A 20,962-nucleotide genomic window follows, 5' to 3' on the forward strand; every position below is an offset into this window, starting at 1 on the left:
GGTCTAAATATTAATTTTACAAAGACAGAATATCTGGTTGTCGGCGGAGAAAGTAGAAATTTGAATTTAGAGAATGGTGGAATTCGGGCGGTGGAGCATTTTAAATACTTGGGATCAGTAGTACATCAATCTGGTACATGTGAGAGAGATGTTGAAAATCGTGTGTCTCAGGCCCGCTCTGCTATAAAGCAGTTTGGAGTCGGAACATAACACATAAGACAAAGCTGATGATTTTAAATGTGATCGTAGAGAGTATTCTGACATATGGTGCCGAGGGCTGGACATTGAATGAAAGACCAAAAAAATACTATTATAGCAGTGGAGACGGATGGTTTACGACGTAGCTTGCGGGTGTATCGTCTACAAAAGGTTAGGAATGACATTATTATGGAAGAGTTGAACCTACAAGAAAATATAATCGACCGTATGGAACGAAGACAACTACAATGGTTTGGACACGTGCAACGGATGTCAGACGAGAGGTGGCCCAAGAAAGTATTGAATAATTGGTCTCCACCTGAAAGAAGAAAAAGAGGACGGCCTAGATATATGTGGAGGGGAAGAATTATAGAAGCAATGAGAGCTGGAGGCCTGGAAGATGGATCCTGGAATAACAGAGAAGAATGGAAAAAGGGAATCCAAGGCAACCGCTTATAAAGTGGAGAAGCCTTTAAAAAAGTAAAGTGTTTCGAGTACTGTATGAGAGACCGCTGCAGTTTCACAGGCCTATAGGTAGCGAAATAGTTTTACCTTCCATCTTTACTTCCCTTCGGAAAATGTTAAGCACTCTTATTATTCTTAAAATCAGTCACCCTCTGACGGATTAAAACGCCTTAACTTCGTATCCAATGGATGCTAGACCACAAGAACGTTACAAATATAGTACTATTATTCGGTTCGATTAGCTCAGATTCAATGATTTCTACTCTTTGATAGTTCTTTTCGAGAAAAATGAACTAATAATGTATAGAAAACTCGAGTTTATTCTACTCCTGCAAGCAGAGAGCACATTTTTATACACTTTGGTTTGTACTGCCACTGAACAAATGACAAACGCTTTGCAATCAGTCATTAGTTCTTGTAGACTAGACTTTTGTTCCAAAAGACACGAGGATAAAGGCGTAGCGTCAATGTAAGCTAAAAAGCTCAGCTTCCCCAGTTAATAATAATTTCATAATAAACCTGCAGTTTATGGAGAAAATTATTTATTAATTTTAATAGAATTTACATTTACGCGTTAAATATTGTGATGCGGCAGCTCAGGATGATTTGTGATGCAGCAGTAAACAAGAAGCCTGCACGCACCAGCTTCCAAGCAGACCGGTTTCTTCTGTGTAATCCACCCCGCAGATTTTCCATCCCTTTCTAACTAAACTACCCTAGTCGCAAGGCTCGCAAGAAGCTAGCTTTAACATTTAAAATAAGTAGTTTCCAGAGTTATCCCTTTTCGTCAGTTGTGTTCAGTTGAAGTGTTAGTGTGCATTGTGGCTGAATGAGCGAAATAACAGTTCCTGACACTAATTTACTTGAATTTTTTAGGAGAATTGTATTATCAAGACTGACTTACGAACAAAAGTGTGATTTAAAAAACAAGTGACCGACTCCTTGCTGTCAATGAAGGACACAACCAAAAGACAGACGCATACTTACGTAATGATACTAATATTGTGATTTCTCTAAGTATGACAGGGAGTGAGCTAATGTTATACGTATACTTGTCTTTGTTAAGAGATATGCGTAAACCGTGAAATCATATTTTACTACGTATCATTTGAGGTCATGCCATATTGGTGTTACTTACGATATTCCAACCAATCTTCGACTTATGACTTGAAATTGAGTACTAGTTATTTTAAGACTGTATTTTTGTAATACGTTTTCTCATATTGCATGGAAGACAACTTGAGTTAGCTTCCCCTGCTCAAAATTTCATGCTACGCCACTGATTCATAGACTTTTTAGCTCGGGCTTTCGGTGGATTATCAGCGTTTTTCGTATTCTTAAACCAGTGTTAGCGATAGGTTATGATTTTAATTCTGTACTAATAACCAGTGGATAGCCGGGGCTAGCTTAGTACGCTCGTAGCGCGTGCTGCGAAATGTCTATGAATACGGCCCAAAATTTCCAAATTAAAACATCTTAGACCGCTCCTATAAGGGGCGGTTACTCTTACACAAATGTAATCAGAGTTTATGTACAAAACAGATATGCAGTCTGTAACTACTGCATAAGTTTCATGAAATCCTGTTAGTAGAAAAGTTACTAATTTTGTATAAAATGCACCCCCTATAAAGGACAGTTCACCTTGAACATAATCAGAGTTTGTTAATAAAATAAATACATTACATATAACTACTGTATAAAATTTAATAAAAACCTGTTAGTTAGGAGGAAGGTTATTAATTTTGTCCAATTACACTCTCACTATAAAGGGTAGTTTTCCTTATACCAACGTAATCAGACTTTGTATACAAAACAAGTATGCTACTTGTAACTATTGGGTAAAGTTTCATAATAATCTATTAGATAGCTGAAAAGTTATTAGTTTGTCCATCTAAATTTGCATTCTAGACCATTGTGCAACCAGCGAATAGGGATTATAAAGAATGGACACTTCGCGTCGGTACCTTTGATGTAGCCGGACTGATTTCAATGACCTTCAAGCCAGCTAAAGCGTGAGATTCTGCTTTCTCCCTAGAGTTGGCGCTGGCATCACACCAGCTAGCAGTCGACACAGCGGAAATATAACACATATAATTAATACGTCTAGGTACATTATGTACTCAAATAAAATAAATTGAATCCATAAAATAATAAATCCGTCATTAACTGTAATGTCTAGACTCTAGAGTTCCTTTATAATGAGAGTTGAGACGTTGACTCCAACAACAATTAAAATATGTAATGATTTGATAGCGCTGAAAATGGAAAAACAAAACTGTTACGAGAAGTAAAACCATATACCTATATTATATTATATACGAATATTAAACGAATTCGATACTTAATTTTATAATGTATTATATTATTTTATATTATATTTATGATGTCTGAAATATAAAATATTATTATTACAACAAGTTTGTCACTGAGAAATAAGGAAAAGCTGTTAACTTGAATTTATTTGAAGCAAAGCGTTACTGGATTATGCAATAAGGTAGGCGATGTTTGGATCCTGTGTCTTAATTCTATTCTCAGTTATTATCTTAGCGTATGCTCGATTACACTAACCTCTAGCGCTTGAAAGTGGAATTAAACTCTGCGCACAGAGAAACAAAACACAGGAAAATTCGCTCAGTGTCCATTCTTTATAATCCCTATTCGCTGGTGCAACCGTTCAGACTATAAATTCTCGCTGAGAAACTGGAAAAAATATCATATCAATAATTTACCTTTGAGCCACAGAATTGGTTTACACAATTGACTCAGATGGGTGAATGACGAACAATTAGGTAGTAAAAAGAAATCTAATAAATTTGTTGCGTATAGGATATTCAGGGGAAAGGAGTTTTACAATAGTGTCAAATACAAATTTGTCAGGATTTTCATCAGTGTGATGTCGGACGTCTGGAGTAGGAATTGTAATTAAAAACTACGTATTATATTCTACAATTTTATTTATTTATTTTTATTTATTTATTTATATATATTTTTTACAAAATAGATAACGTGAGAGAAAGAATGATGTCTTTGTGTGTTGAGGTATTTTTGTGTTTTCTTGAAAAGACAGTCTTTGATGTTTAATTTTTGCAACATAAATACTTTTCGTTCCGGATGGGGGCAGTTCGTTTCAGGTGAACGTCAGGTTTCGTCGAATGGCAGAATTAAGCCTACTGTCACGTTGTTTGGTTAGTAGCCTTCATGGCCTTCGAAGCCATGAAGCTCTAGGCCTCCCAAGCTGTGGCCCTCGAACCCTCCGTGCTCCTCCAGACTGAGTCCGTGGCTCAGACCTTCCAGTCCTCCGTGGCCCTCCAGTCCTCCGTGACCTTCCAGCCCTCCGTGATGCTCTTCAACTTTGTGGATGACGACAGGCACTGGGTTGTGGCTCTCCAGGTGCACGTTTTGGTACGATGTAGCAACGCCATGGACTTCGTGGCCACCAAGATCTCCGTGACTTCCTAGTTCCAGGTGACCTCCAAGGTCTCCGTGGCTGAACTCTCCCCCAAAACTCAATTCTCCTCGCTTTACTCTCTGGGCCACAGCCACAGCTGCAAGGAGGGTGATGCAGATCTGAAAAAAAGAGAATATCTTAGCATTTGTACAGGGACATCACTTTATTTTTACCAACATTTTTAACATTAACCTGGCTATACTCGGAAACACTGTTGCCCCCTTCCATTACAGGAGTTTGATGTTACTAGTGCAATATGTAAACAAATCATTTTACTAGGTATAGGAGGAGAGAAAAGTAGTGTATCCATTTATGTTCTAGGAAAAATACGATATTACGCTTTTCAGTTTGATCGTCACTTTTACGGAATTTATCAAAATACAGTGGAGTAGTAACATTTTTTTTTCAAAAACTCAACTTTTCAGGCGGCTATGTTCGTTATGTAATGTCTACTTTATTTAGCATATTAATTATTGACGTTGTCATACAATATAGAGAGTGCATTTAAATTGAGGGGGCCATAAGTAAAGGGCTGTGAGTGCACTTAAGTTACTTTTGAGAAAATGGGGTTTAAATATTTAAGCTTTCGTAAAATCGGTGAAATTTTTTATTTAAATTTTAATGTGTGATGCGATTAAAATATCCCTTTGCCACGAAAATTTTAGATACTTTTGCTTACACTGGATGCACTTAACTCATGTTATTACAAATGTCACTAGCATTCCTTTGCTTCTAGCCACCTCAATTAAAAAAAAAAGCTAATCTGAATTTTTAAACAAGTTGCTGAAAATGGTTGCCGTTCATTACAATGCAGGCTTTAATTCAGTACGCATATTATTAAAAACATTTTGAAGCATATTCTCTGAAATTGAATTTATCTTTTCTTGAATATAATTTTTTAGTACGATATTATTAATATAGGTTCTTTCTTCTATAGAAAACGCAATCATATTTCTGAAACACACTATACACTGCAGTGTTTACTTCACTGCTTGAAGACTTCGAACGCAACAGCGGCCGTAAGTTTGTGTGTCTGACGGGAGCAAGGACATTAGTGAAGGGGTGAGAGTGAAGTACATTAAGAAATGCAGGTACAATAAAAATGCAAGTAAAAATAAAATGATGTCCCTGTATATTATTATTGCAGTCGAAATATTGTAAATATAGGTAGTCCTTCCTAATGTCTATACTATTCTGACGATTGTATCCCATTGTGGAAGTTGGTGCTTTAGGTCAGGTCATTCAGCTTTCCGTCTACCAAACTCTTTATCTACCGTTTCCTACAGCTATGAAATTTATAAGCTTGTACTTGCTATTTGGGAAAAGGAAATTGTACCAGAACAATGGAAGGAGTCCATAATCGTACCTATCTTTAAGAAGGGGGACAAGACTAGCTGTAGTAACTTTCGAGGAATATCACTTTTGTTGACGTCGCACAAAATTTTGTCCAATATCCTTTTGAGAAGATTAACTCCATATGTAGATGAAATTATTGGGGATCATCAGTGTGGTTTTAGGCGTAATAGATAAACTATTGATCAGATATTTTGTATTCTACAGATAATGGAGAAAAAATGGGAGTATAAGGGTACAGTGCATCAGTTATTCATAGATTTCAAAAAGGCATATGACTCGGTTAAGAGGGAAGTTTTATATGATATTCTTATTGAATTTGGTATTCCCAAGAAACTAGTTCGATTAATTAAAATGTGTCTCAGTGAAACGTACAGCAGAGTTCGTATAGTTCAGTTCCCAATTCACTGTGGGCTAAAGCAAGGTGATGCACTATCACCTTTACTTTTTAACTTTGCTCTAGAGTATGCCATTAGGAAAGTCCAGGATAACAGACAGGGTTTGGAATTGAACGGGTTACATCAGCTGCTTTTCTATGCGGATGACGTGAATACGTTAGGAGAAAATCCACAAACGATTAGGGAAAACACGGGAATTTTACTGGAAGCAAGTAAAGAGATAGGTTTGGAAGTAAATCCCGAAAAGACAAAGTATATGATTATATCTCGTGACGAGAATATTGTACGAAATGGTACTATAAAAATTGGAAACTTATCTTTTGAAGAGGTGGAGAAGTTCAAATATCTGGGAGCAACAGTAACAAATATAAATGATACTCTGGAGGAAATTAAACACAGAATAAATATGGGAAATGCCTGTTATTATTCCGTTGAGAAGCTTTTATCATCCAGTCTGCTGTGAAAAAAATCTGAAAGTTAGAATTTATAAAACAGTTATATTACCGGTTGTTCTTTATGGTTGTGAAACTTGGACTCTCACTTTGGGAGAGTGTTTGAGAATAAGGTGTTTAGGAAAATATTTGGGGCTAAGAGGGACGAAGTTACAGGAGAATGGAGAAAGTTACACAACACAGAACTGCACGCATTGTGTTCTTCACCTGACATAATTAGGAACATTAAATCCAGGGCAAGTATCACATATGAGCGAATCCAGAAATGCATATAGAGTGTTAGTTGGGAGGCCGGAGGGAAAAAGACCTTTAGGGAGGCCGATACGTAGATGGGAAGATGATATTCAAATGGATTTGAGGGAGGTGGGATATGATGATAGAGAATGGATTAATCTTGCTCAGGATAGGGACCAATGGCGGGCTTATGTGAGGGCGGCAATGAACCTCCGGGTTTCTTAAAAGCCAGTAAGTAAGTATAAGTCGTATGTTTCCATTTCACATTATAGGCCTACACCGTGTCTTCATTTCAACTGTATGAAAAATCATGAGGAAGGATCTTGGGATGCGGTGACAGCGAATAGGGATTATAAAGAATGGACACTGACCGAATTTTCCTGTGTTTTGTTTCTCTGTGGGCCAGCGGCTAGTTCCACTTTCAAGCGCTAGAGGTAGTGTAATCGAGCATACGCTAAGATAATAATTGAGAATAGAATTAAGGCACAGGATCCAAACATCGCCTACCTTATTGCATAATCTAGTAACGCTTTGCTTCAAATAAATTCAAGTTAACAGCTTTTCCTTATTTCTCAGTGACAAACTTGTTGTAATAATAATATTTTATATTTCAGATATCATAAATTATATTATAAAAATAATACAATACATTATAAAATTAAGTATCGGATTCGTTTAATATTTGTATATAATATAATATAGGTATATGGTTTTGCTTCTCGTAAGAGTTTTGTTTTTCCATTTTCAGCGCTATCAAATCATTACATATTTTAATTGTTGTAGGGGTCAACGTCAGAACTCTCATTATAAAGGAACTCTAGAGTCTAGACATTACAGTTAATGAAGGATTTATTATTTTATGGATCCAATTTATTTTATTCGCGTACATAATGTACCTAGATGTATTAATTATATGTGTTATATTTCCGCTGTGTCGACTGCTAGCTGGTGTGATGTCAGCGCCAATTCTAGGGAGAAAGCAGAATCTGACGCTCTAGCTGGCTTGAAGGTCATTGAAATCGGTCCGGCCACATCAAAGGTACCGACGCGAAGTGTCCATTCTTTATAATCCCTATTCGCTGGCGGTCACATCCTATGCAACGAAGATGGATTGGTGGGGGAAGATCAATGCAATGACCAGTACTTTCGCTGGATTTTGTTCCATGCTACTTTTGGTTGTGGAGTTTTCTGAAAGATCTTGCACATAATATGAAAACAAGCCACGTAATGTTGCCGATCTGTGAGAGAGAATAAGGGATGTAGTTGCAGCAATTCCACAAGAAATTTAGATTCAAGCTTTGCATGCATGGGAAAGGTTCCTTACATGTGTTGAACACGATGGCGAACAAATGGAGACATTTTGAAGTTAGTGTTAGCCTAAGTGTGAATCACTGAACATTTAAGTGTTAATAGTATTTTTTAGAGAATTTTTTGTAAACTGAAAGGAGAAGGACCATTCGTGGTATCAGTTCGAAGAAAATATGAAATCAATGAACAGTGAACTCGAGGGACTCTGTGCGTTATGAATTTTAAGTAACGTTTTATTTATACAATACTCAAAATGTGAGGTGACCAATTTGAAAATCCTCTGTTCCTTTGTAATGTTTAAGAAATATTTAGTAGTAGTAGTACGATAAAAAAATTACTTAAACCTTTATGATACACACAATATAGGCCTAATATTATTAACCTTTTATATCCAATTCTACTGTATTTAAAAACTTGAAACAATACTGTCAGAAACTCAACCGCCACTGCGTTCTAGTGGCTAGAGCACTGGCCTCATGATCCTGTGAGCCCGGGTTCGATCCCCGGCGTACCCCCGATTTATAACTTGTGTTGGGCAAGTCTTTTGTCCTCTGTTCCTTTGTAATGTTTAAGAAATATTTAGTAGTAGTACGATAAAAAATTACTTAAAACTTTATGATACACACAATATAGGCCTAATATTATTAACCTTTTATATCCAATTCTACTGTATTTAAAAACTTGAAACAATACTGTCAGAAACTGAACCGCCACTGCGTTCTAGTGGCTAGAGCACTGGCCTTATGACCCTGTGAGCCCGGGTTCGATCCCCGGCGTACCCCCGATTATTGACTTGTGTTGGGCAAGTCTTTTGTCCTCTGTTCCTTTGTAATATTTAAGAAATATTTAGTAGTAGTACGATAAAAAATTACTTTAAACTGTATGATACACACAATATAGGCCTAATATTATTAACCTTTTATATCAATTTCTACTGTATTTAAAAACTTGAAACAGTACTGTCAGAAACTGAACCGCCACTGCGTTCTAGTGGCTAGAGCACTGGCCTCATGATCCTGTGAGCCCGGATTCGATCCCCGGCGTACCCCCGATTTATAACTTGTGTTGGGCAAGTCTTTTGTCCTCCTTTGTTCCTTTGTAATGTTTAAGAAATATTTAGTAGTAGTACGATAAAAAATTACTTAAAACTGTATAATACACACAATATAGGCCTAATATTATTAACCTTTTATATCCAATTCTACTGTATTTAAAAACTTGAAACAATACTATCAGAAACTGAACCGCCACTGCGGTCATATGGCTAGAGCACTGGCCTCATGATCCTGTGAAACCGGGTTCGATCCCCGGCGTATCCCCGATTTATAACTTGTGTTGGGCAAGTCTGTTGTCCAGAAAACACGAGGGTTTTCGCCGGGATCTCCGGTTCCCCTGTGACATTCCAACAAATCCCCAATTGCAAATATAATCCACTCTTGCGGTAAACAACAACATTATTTTATCAAGAATTCGGAAATGCGGACAGGTGAACGATACAACAATAAAAATCCCAACACCCGAACGAACTTTTTTCTGGTAAGTGAGCGCCTGCTTTACCAGACTGAACCCGGCCGATGGAGATCTCTGCTGTGGACGGAAAATAAATTTCTTCCATTGTCTCGCCGAGAATCGAACATCGGACTACTTGCTTGGAAAGCGCATACGCTAAATTAACAATGTGACAGTTGTGACGTGATAATTTTTAATAATTCTGTGTGGTGAGAACAGTGGCGTGCACAACTTGTTTCAAGCCTCTGAATTGAACGACGGTCGCTATTCCGGACTTGTTCAGCGTGAATTTCGTGAAGATGGAAGTATGTGAATTATTTTATTCGTGACGGAGAAAGCAGCTGCGTAGGAAGAGAATGATTAAGTATACAATGGCATCATTATTAGCACAGGGCTACTGTTTTCAACACATTGTCTACTTGAAATTGAGATATTTGTCATACCGTGCGATCAATTGTCGTAGCCTGTGCCGCACTAGTCTGCCGCCTGGGATCGGAACCAGTGTGTGACAACCGTCTGTCGATTCCAGGTATGACAAATAAGTCAATTCCAGTGAGGAATATGTTGGAAATTGCTCAACATTAATTGTTAGGATGGAAACAAGGTAAAGTAGTTCCGATATATAAAAAGGGAGACAGGAACGAACCATTGAATTATAGAGGAATTAGTCTCCTAAATAGTAGCTATAAAATATATGCAAAAATTCTGGCCAGGAGCATACAGAACATTGTAGAAGAAAAATTATCTGAAGAACAAAATGGTTTTAGAAAGGGAAGGTCTTGCATAGATGGTGTTTTTAATCTTAAACAAATAGTAGAAAAAAATAAGAGAAAGAAATCTAGAAAAAACATCTCTTATTTATAGATTTGGAGAAAGCCTTTAATAGAGTTGACAGGAAACTCCTTTGGAATGCTTTAGAGAATAAAGGATTACCGAAACAAATAATAGAAAGTGTGAAGAGTGTATATCACAGCACATGCAGAAGGAACACAAATCTATACTAGTAATAAATCTGTAGCCGAAATTTTTCTGGTAATTTTCGATTTTCCAAAAATAATTGGTCGTAACATATATAATTAACCACCCTGAAACCGAAAATCGAATTTTTGAAATTTTTGTTTGTATGTCTGTCTGTATATTTGTTACCTTTTCACGCGATAATGGCTGAACCGATTTATATGAAAAATGGAATATAAATTAAGTTCGTTGTAACTTAGATTTTAGGCTATATGGCATTCAAAATACTTTATTTAAAAGGGGGGTTATAAGGAGGCCTGAATTAAATAAATCGAAATATCTCGCTTATTATTGATTTTTGTGAAAAATGTTACATAACAAAAGCTTCTTTAAAAATTATTTCCGATAAGTTTTATTCTTTACAAAATTTTGATAGGACTGATATTTAATTAGATAAATGAGTTTTAAAATTAAAATAACGCCATCTAAGACGGTGCAATAAATTAAGAACAAATGACTTCGTCTATAAGGGGCCTTGGACAAAAACAATCGAAACAGGGGCCTTGGACATCAACAATCGAAAGCTATTAAACATAGCCTACAGAGAATGTTTCTGTGTTTGTATGAAGTAATATCAGAAGCTAAATTAACCGATTTGTATAATTAATTATATTATATCACCATTAAAAAGTGTAGTTTCTCTAGATGGACATAATGCTATAATGTCATTACAGTAACGTCTGAGTAAATCGAGGACAGGTAAGATTAAAATAGCTTCTTATGCACAGAAAATTTGATAGGCTATTTTGTACATTCGTTTTCTGTATTTCTTAAAATATTATTTATGTACGCTCATAAGACCCTGGAAGAGATGGACACCCTGCTGAGACATCGCAGGAACAGGCCGAAATGGCCTAATCCATGACGTTGATGATGATGATTAATTGTTGTATCTGTTTCAATAATTTTTCCAATGACATTGTGTTCGCCGGCATTACCACCTTTATCTCACTCAGACGCAAGATAACCATAGCAGTTGATAAAGCGTCGTAAAATAATCCATTAAAACACTATCTTCATATGAAGAGAGAAGGAATGATATGTTTATCCTACTCGATATCGTTAAGATGAAGATTTATTCTGATCTGTATTTCAATAACGATATTTCTTCCTCATTAATTTTTATCGATTCACTAGATAGCAGTACATATTTATAATTACCTTTTGACAGTACTCAAGCCCTTTGTGTCTTATTTAATCTACTTTCACTCTTATACATGTATTTGTTTGCGTCATTTTTATAATTTATACTTCTGTGCATCCTTTTAGTTTAATTTCACTTCGTAATTCCTTTTTTAAACACATTTGTTACCTTCCAACTTCCATCCGATCTCTGCTCGTTTTCTTATAAATAATCTCAACCTGCACTCATATCCCCATGAACCCCTTAATTATTAAAAATTCTTTATCTCACTCAGACGCTAGATAACCATAGCAGTTGATAAAGCGTTATAAAATAACCCATTAAAACACCATCTTCATATGAAGAGATAAGGAATGAGATGTTTATCCTACTCGATATCGTTAAGATGAAGATTTATTCTGATCTGTACTTCAATAACGTTATTTCTTCCTCATTAGAGATGAGCTTAAACGATATTTTCAAGTATCTGTGACAACTGTGACTGTGACAATTAAATATCTGTGACTTTTATCGGTGATTTTGTCACACCGATATTTTATATCGATACGTAGCATGAATTACACTGATAAAAATTAGCAGGAAATATTGAAGAGCAGTGAAATATGAATACGATTTATCTATACACACCACTCATCAGTGATTTATATGGTAAAATCCAACTAAGAAATTATGTACATGTACCATTAACAAATAAATACTTACCTAACTGAACAGTAACATGTCAAAAGTTAACCTCATGTACCAAGAGGTTATATTATGGATATTAAACCAGTTGATAATTATTAAATGTAGTTGGGTATGGAGAAATTGGGGTTATATGTTTATCCTAATCGTTTTAAAAATTGATCCTTTTTATTGTATATAATATAATGGATAAATTATTTTAAGTCGTGCATTAACATCATAATATTGAGTCATAGAATAAAAATTAATGAAACATAAGTATTCGGAAAAACATTGGAAAATAATTAAAAAACAAAACAGTTGTTCAGACAGGATTTTACACAAGATTAAGTACTGGTAACCAATGGTGTTATTATTTAAATCGTGTAATAACTACATCATTTATAATAAGATGGAGAAACTACCGCCAGATTGCTGTTATTGTATCATGCGCACGCGCAAACCTACGATGTAGAGGAGAAAATATTAGTCGCAGAGTACTGAATACGGAGCAGATTTCGATAGCGATATTTTGTCACAGATATTTCGCGTCATCAGTCACAGGTTTATCTGTGACAAAATATCGGTCTGTGAAATATCGGCCATCTCTGTTCCTCATTAATTTTTATCGATTCACTAGAAATGTTATGTTTTATTTAACGACGCTCGCAACTGCAGAGGTTATATCAGCGTCGCCGGATGTGCCGGAATTTTGTCCCGCAGGAGTTCTTTTATATGCCAGTAAATCTACTGACATGAGCCTGTCGCATTTAAGCACACTTAAATGCCATCGGCCTGGCTCGGGATCGAACCCGCAACCTTGGGCATAGAAGGCCAGCACTATACCAACTCGCCAACCAGGTCGACTGATTCACTAGATAGCAGCATATATTTATAATTATCTTTTTACAGTACTCAAGCCCTGTGTGTCTTATTTAATCTACTTTCACTCTTCATATATTTGTTTGCGTCATTTTTATAATTTATACTAGTGATGGGCGAAGTTGTTCTTTTCCCGGAACAGTTCCGACTGTTCCGGCTCCGGAAAAATACTATGTTCCAAATAACAGTTCCGAAATAACAGTTACAAATAGAGATGTCTGAATCGTTCACTGATGCGAGCTACCTCTTTGACTCTCGCTCCATTTGAGGAGTCGTACAGTACCCTCCCTCTTCCCCAAGCTGTTCGCACATACGTTGGAGCACTCATCGCTCGGACTCCTCTTAAAATACGTTATCGGCATGACGACTTACCACACATGCTTCTCAATAGATGACATTTCAATGCACATTCGAATCTGTTTGGAAACTTGTTGTGTATGTGGACAGAAGCTTCATGTTTATTAGATAAACAGCTGTTGAATACAAGGTCAGAATGCAACACTAATTATTGGTATATGAAGTCATGAAGACATGGTAACCAACTAAAAAATTTAACATGTCATTTAAAATGTGTAGTATGTACTTTTTGTTCTCCGTTTTACGTAGTAAAAAAACAAATTATTAATTTTTATTTTTATGATGAAAGAGAGATGGAACGGAGAAAAATTCTCTCCGGCGCCGGGATTTGAACCCGGGTTTTCAGCTCTACGTGCTGACGCTTTATCCACTAAGCCACGCCGGATACAATCCCGACGCCGTTTAGAATCGTCTCAGATTAAGTTCCATCTCTTGGGTCATCATGTGATGACGCAGAATATCTGCGTGGAAATATCATATGTACTTCGGTACATCAAAATATATATGATATGCGTAATAAATCACTTTGTGATTTAAAGACGGCGCCCATACCGTCGGATCCCGGCCAAACAGTCACTCATCTGAGTGCACCTCAACACATGTATGGACTTCGGTCCTGCGTTCATAGACATCTATGACGTAGTGCAGAGGGCGGCCACTAGAGGGAACCCAAGAGATGGAGCTTAATCTGAGACGATTCTAAACGGCGTCGGGATTGTATCCGGCGTGGCTTAGTGGATAAAGCGTCAGCACGTAGAGCTGAAAACCCGGGTTCAAATCCCGGCGCCGGAGAGAATTTTTCTCCGTTCCATCTCTCTTTCATCATGTGATGACGCAGAATATCTGCGTGGAAATATCATATGTACTTCGGTACATCAAAATATATATATATAAAATATATATATATATATATATATTATTTTTATGTTTCTTAATGCTTAGTTATGACAATAATAATTACATTATAATTTCATACATAATAAAAATATATAACTACTGTATATATTTATACATTAGCAGTAGTGAAACCTGAAATCCCCACACTTAGTAAAATGTTAGAAACGCATCTGTACCAAAGTGCAGTACTTTAAACTCCGCATCGCACCTCGCTCTGGTCATTACTTATGATCACACCACAGTCTACTATATACAGTCGCGAAGCTTGAGGTGTTTTTTTGCAAATCTCGTGATAAAGCGCTCCAAGCGGTTAGCAACTAGAAACAATAGACTGTCCATGGTCGACTTTGGACTGTGTCGTATTTCTATCGAGTGCTAGCTCGTTGCGTATTTCACATTGATGCTTGTGAATTGTTCGTTATTGGTTATAATGAAAATGTTAATGGCTAAAATATAATAATTGGAATAATAATATGGGACAAGGAGGAGACGTTTGTAGTGCTATAAATTGTAGCAACAGTAAGAGAAAGAGGCCAGAGTTATCCTTTTTCCGATTTCCGAAAGATTCAGAAAGGTTCCTGGGTTTCCACAAGGATGCTGTGCAGAAAGAAAACTGTTAATTTGAAGTTCTTTGTGACTGTTAGAATACATTATATCCTTAAATTTCACAATGAAACGTTTCAGTCTAACCGAAAGGACATTAGATACCGGTTAAAATTCTGTCATTTAGGCTGCTAAATTTCCAGAGAAATAAAGGTTAGGTCTACTTTTTTTTTCAGAGGATATATTTTTAATTGTAGCTATTAATTTTGTTATTATTTTTATGTGTTATTTTACTAAAGACGTAGAAAAATTAAGTTTGTCTGAATGAAATTTATTGATAACGTTTTATTTTAAATTCTGGTGGGATTATTATTGCTTAGGCGTACTTTTTTCTTCAAAGGATATGTTTTTAATTATAGCTGTTAATTTTGTTGTTATTTTTATTTGTTGCTTTACTAGAGACGTAGAAAAAGTCTGTTACAATAAAATTTATTGATCACGTTTTATTTCCAATTCTGGCGTGATTATTATTGCTTAACCTCATCCCACTTTGTTAACTACGCAAGCCTACACTACAAGTACCGGTACACGTAAGTTACTCCATTAATTCATATTTCCATTATTATTGTTGTAAAGAGAAATGCAAATTAATATTTATTGGTTTCATAGTTAATTATCGCTATAATCTTGAATGAGTGAAGCTATTATAGTAAATTTCAATTCGTTTTGCACAAACCAAAATTATATTAGCTTGTTTCTTGCAGGTATCTTCGAGTTTATGGTGAAATTTAGTATACTTCATTAAAATAATAAATTAACTTTATGCATTTAATATTTCTATAATGGAAGGAAGGTGTTAATTTTTCCAAAAGAACACGACAACGAAAGTGTAACATATTTTGTCGGCTGCTAGGAGAGAGATCTGCGATGATGAGGCGATAGTAGCGATCCTAGTGGTGGGCAACTACCCATGTTTGCATTTTTACTACATATTGAGCTTCGCGACTGTATATAGTAGACTGTGATCACACTACAAGGATGTCAATTTCCTTGCTTCCTCATTTATCCACGTGAGAGTTTCAAGTTCCAACTTGTTCCAAGTACAGCATAAAGAACAACGAGAACAGTGTAGCCGGAGCTGTCATGGTTCAACGGAACAAGTTCGACTGTTCTCTGTTGTCTCGGAGTCGGAACATGCCTTGCGCAACGCAGTACTGCGGGCCCGCAACAACTGGGCAAGTGAGCAGCTTGGAGTCGGAACAGTGTTATTTCGGAACAGGAGGTTCCAACTTACAGTTCATTTTTGCAACAGTTCCGAGACCGGAACAGTTCCAAAATAACTGTTGTGTTATTTTTTACCCATCTCTAATTTATACTTCTGTGTATCCTTTTAGTTTAATTCCGCTTCGTAATTCCTTTTCTAAACACATTTGTTACCTTCCAACTTCCATCCGATCTCTGCTCTTTTTCTTATAAATAATCTCAACCTGCACTCATATCCCCATGAACCCCTTAATTATTCAACATTAATTATTAATTACATCTATCCTAAATTCATAAATCAATCGACCTGTTACCTAAAAGCCAAATTGGCTAGTCTCTTATATTGAGACAATTCATCCTGCCTAAGGTATTTCCGTAGTTTTGGCTAGTCTCTTATATTGAGACAACTCATCCTGCCTAAGGTATTTCCGTGGTTTTCCTAAGGCGTTAAGACAAATGTCGGGATGAGCCCTAAGAGAAATGGGCCACGGACCTATATGCCCTTCCCCATAAGCCCCCCCTTTTTCTAACAAACCACTTAGAAAGCCCTAGTTCAGAGTATATAAATTAAGAAATACATGTGCAACGTCACGCATGTCGCAATGCGAAAGGACAGGGAACCTTTCAATTTGCAGATTCAGAATTCACGGCGTCTCTCCTGGCGGTCTTCACCTGCCTTGTCATCGAACAACAGATGACAGAGTCTTCTCGACTCCTTCTGCACTGCGAAATGACAGTTCATTTCAATATGCAGATAAACTAGCTATCTCCTCGTCCCGCCCCGTGATCATTTTGATCACATTTCCATCCCCTCGCATATGTGGTACCTAAGAGGTTACGTCCATTTTCGGTTCACCCCTTCTAGAGCTCCTTCAGTGGAGCACCGTAACCCGGAGTGAGACTAGTGGCCAACAGGCTTGGTGCTCACATATTTAGTTTGTTACAGCCCCCAACCCCTTGCAAGGACGCGTTTTGCGTACCTTTTAAATTTGTTCCTCCATATTCTCCTCTCTTTTTCGATTTTCGATTTTTTCGATAACAAACAACCAAATAGATTATAAAGTTATTCCGGATCTTCTTTGATTGGACGGTACCGATAGACTTTTTTTTTACACCAGTGAAAATTTTTGGTATTATCAACTTGAAAATGTAAGGTTTATAGTTAAGTATCACAACAGGGTGCTATTTATAGACATTTCGTTAGACCGCGCTACGAGCGTCCTAAACTAGCTCCGGCTATCGACTGGTAGAGATGGTGGAAATAATTTAAATACCGATATATTGATATTGCAATATATTGCAATATCGATATATATATATATATATATATATATATATATATATATATATATATATATCGGAACGATTCGATATATCGCTATTTCGCAAATTAATAGCAACTACTGCAATTACATTTGTAGGTATATATTTATTACAATAAACTTAAATTTTAATAGCTATTCCTTATTAGCATTGAAATCAACATCATAACAATCAAAAGATTAAATGTAAAATTGCAACGATAAACAATACATTTTCAATACCATAATTATTATGTAGTTCCTAACCTAAATCAAAATTATGGTGGAGGTAAGATGAGCTTAAACGATACAATGGGGATGTGTTAAGTGAACTCTATATGAGTCAGAATTTGACATTGAAACATTCATTCATTCATTCATAGTATTCTGCCCAAGGGGAGATCTTTCACTGCAAACCCAGCATTCTCCAGTCTTTCCTACTTACTGCCTTCCTCTTTGTCTCCGCATATGACCCATATATCTTAATGTCGTCTATCATCTGATATCTTCTTTTGCCCCAAACTCTTCTCCCGTTCACCATTCCTTCCAGTGCATCCTTCAATAGGCAGTTTCTTCTCAACCAGTGACCCAGCCAATTCCTTTTCCTCCTCCTGATCTGTTTCAGTATCATTCTTTCTTCATCCACTCTTTCAAACACAGCTTCGTGTCATACTCTGTCGATTTCATACGCTTCATAGTTCTCCATATCCACATTCCAAATGCTTCTATTCGCTTCTTAGTAATGTCCATGTTTCTGCCCCATACAATGCTACACTCCACACAAAGCGCTTCACTAGTCTCTTCCTTAGTTCTTTCTCCAGAGGTCCGCAGAAATGTTCCTTTTCCTATTAAAAGCTTCCTTTGCCATTCCTTTTCTCCTTTTGACTTCTTGGCAGCAGCTCATGTTACTGCTTATAGTACACCCCTAGTATTTGAAGGTGTCCACTTGCTCTACTGCCTCATTTAGAATTCGCAAATTTACCTTCTTTACTTTTCTTCTTATGTCCATGGATTTCGTCTTGTTGGCATTTATCTTCATTCTATAGGGGAGAGTCGGGTAGTATCGGACATCGGGTAGTATCGGACAGTACGTTTCTTTCATCTACCACCATATGGTAGTACCTGAATGACATGGTTACGTTTCTCTATGCGACATCACAGAAATGTAACCATGTCAATCAGGTACTATCATCGTGTGGTAGATGAAAGAAACTCACTGTCCGATATTACCCGATGTCCGATACTACCCGACTCTCCCCTACTGCTCACAGCTATTATTTAGCTCCAGTAGCTTATTCTTTAGTATCATCTAACAACGCCATATCAGCAAATCTTAAACACTTTATTCTTCTTCCTCCTACTATCACTCCTCCCATGTTCTGAAAACAGTTCTTCACTAAATCCTCCAAGTAGATGTTGAACAGGGTACGTGATAAAGGGTATCCTTGTCGTACTCTTCTCCCTATTTCACTTGCTTCTGACATTTCTTCTCCTTTGACTCGTTGTTTCATTTGTAGGTTACTGAAAAGCTTTCTCTCTTTCCAATCCACGTCAATTTTCTTAGGATCCCTATCAGTTTATTCCAATCCACAATTAAATTATTCTAATTTTATATATGATTGAATCGAGGATACAAATATGAGCCGTTGAGAGCAGAAGTGGTGTAAGTCAAAATTGGGTAATGAGGTTTAAAGTAAAAATTGTGCAAAATACAGCGCAAAGTAGCAATATGTCCTTTGTTCTATCCACTGACCACTAATAGTTTAAATAAATTCAATAATAATTGCTACTTTTCGCTGTATTTTACAGAATGTTTACTTTAACCCTCATTATCCATTTTTGACTTACACCACTTCTGCTCTCAACGGCTCATATAATGCTCTTTTCTAGATAACAACGTAATCATTTTTAAGTGTAAGTAAACAGTACTTGTATTCATTTTTAAAGGTAAGTAATCAGTATTTAGAATGTTTCAAGTTTTAACAAACTTCACAATTGATTTGATACAAACCTTCTATAGTAAATTCCCATTGCAAGTTATTGTTACACTCCAACATTCCAAATATCAATGGTGGTAGTGGTGGTGGTGGTGATGGTGATTATAGGGATAAAATTTTTATGTAATAAAATATACAGGGACAGCACTTTATTTTTACCAACATTTTTAACATTAACCTGGCTATACTCGGAAACACTGTTGCCCCCTTCCATTACAGGAGTTTGATGTTACTAGTGCAATATGTAAACAAATCATTTTACTAGGTATATGAGCAGAGAAAAGTACTGTATCCATTTATGTTGTAGGGAAATACGATATTACGATTTTCAGTCTGATTATCACTTTTACGGAATTTATCAAAATACAGTAGAGTAGTAACATTTTTTCTTTCAAAAACTCAACTTTTCAGGCGGCTATGTTCGTTATGTAATGTCTACTTTATTTAGCATATTAATTATTGGTGTTAACATACAATATAGAGAGTGCATTTAAATTGAGGGGCTCATAAGTAAAGGGCTGTAAGTGCACTTAAGTTACTTTCGAGGAAATGGGGTTTAAATATTTAAGCTTTCGAAAAATCGGTGATATTTTTATTTAAATTTTAATGTGTGATGCGATTAAAATATCCCTTTGCCACTAAAATTTTACATACTTTTGCATACACTGGATGCACTTAACTCATGTTATTACAAATGTCACTAGCATTCCTTTGCTTCTAGCCACCTCAATTCAAAATAAGCTAATCTGAATTTTTAAACAAGTTTCTGAAAATAGTTGCCTTTCATTACAATGTAGGCTTCAATTCTTTACGCATATTATTAAAAACATTTTGAAGCATATTCTCTGAAATTGAATTTATCGTTTCTTGAATATAATTTTTAGTACGATATTATTAAAATATATGTTCTTTCTTCTATAGAAAATGCAATCATGTTTATGAAACACACTATACACTGCAGTGTTTACTTCACTGCTTGAAGACTTCGAATGCAACAGCGGCCGTAAGTTTGTGTGTCTGACGGGAGCAAAGACATTAGTGAAGGGGTGAGAGTGAAGTACATTCAGAAATGCAGGTACAATAAAAATGCAAGTAAAAATAAAATTATGTCCCTGTATAATAAGAAAACAATGTTAGTGGTAGGTTGTGCATAGAAATCCTAGCCGTAACCAAACCAGTATTATATACTTGTTTCTCTTTCCATTTAAAAACATAGAAATAAAAGTTTTGAAGTCAAATGGTTCCTTTTCAGAGTGACAGTTATTTCAAGATTGCACAATTATGTAACTGTACACTTTCATTAACGCCATCTCTCGGGAAATTATCGGAGTTCACTAGTGGGGGTTTTGTTGTTCATAATAATTCCACAAAACCAAAAACAAATATAAAAAAACCGATATATTATACGATATATTGAATCAATTTTTCGATATATATCGAAACGAAAATATCGGTATTTCGTAAAAACAGATATATCGTTCCCATCTCTATCGACTGGTTACTTGTACAGGATTCATATCATATCACGTCACT

At 36.2% G+C, this 20,962-nt stretch overlaps 1 protein-coding gene across 1 annotated transcript in view; it reads right to left on the minus strand.

Annotated features, from left to right (window-relative positions):
- Positions 1 to 3,599: 3,599 nt before the first annotated feature.
- LOC138704264 (uncharacterized) overlaps positions 3,600 to 20,962 on the minus strand; it is a 36,160-nt gene continuing 18,797 nt past the window's right edge. Inside the window, exon 3 of the mRNA XM_069832136.1 lies at positions 3,600 to 4,230. Within this exon, the coding sequence (XP_069688237.1) occupies positions 3,850 to 4,230 (381 nt within the window). The 3' untranslated portion in view covers positions 3,600 to 3,849. The remainder of the gene's footprint in view (positions 4,231 to 20,962) is intronic.

Source organism: Periplaneta americana, chromosome 8 (genome assembly GCF_040183065.1).
Source record: "Periplaneta americana isolate PAMFEO1 chromosome 8, P.americana_PAMFEO1_priV1, whole genome shotgun sequence".
Lineage (NCBI taxonomy): Eukaryota > Metazoa > Arthropoda > Insecta > Blattodea > Blattidae > Periplaneta > Periplaneta americana.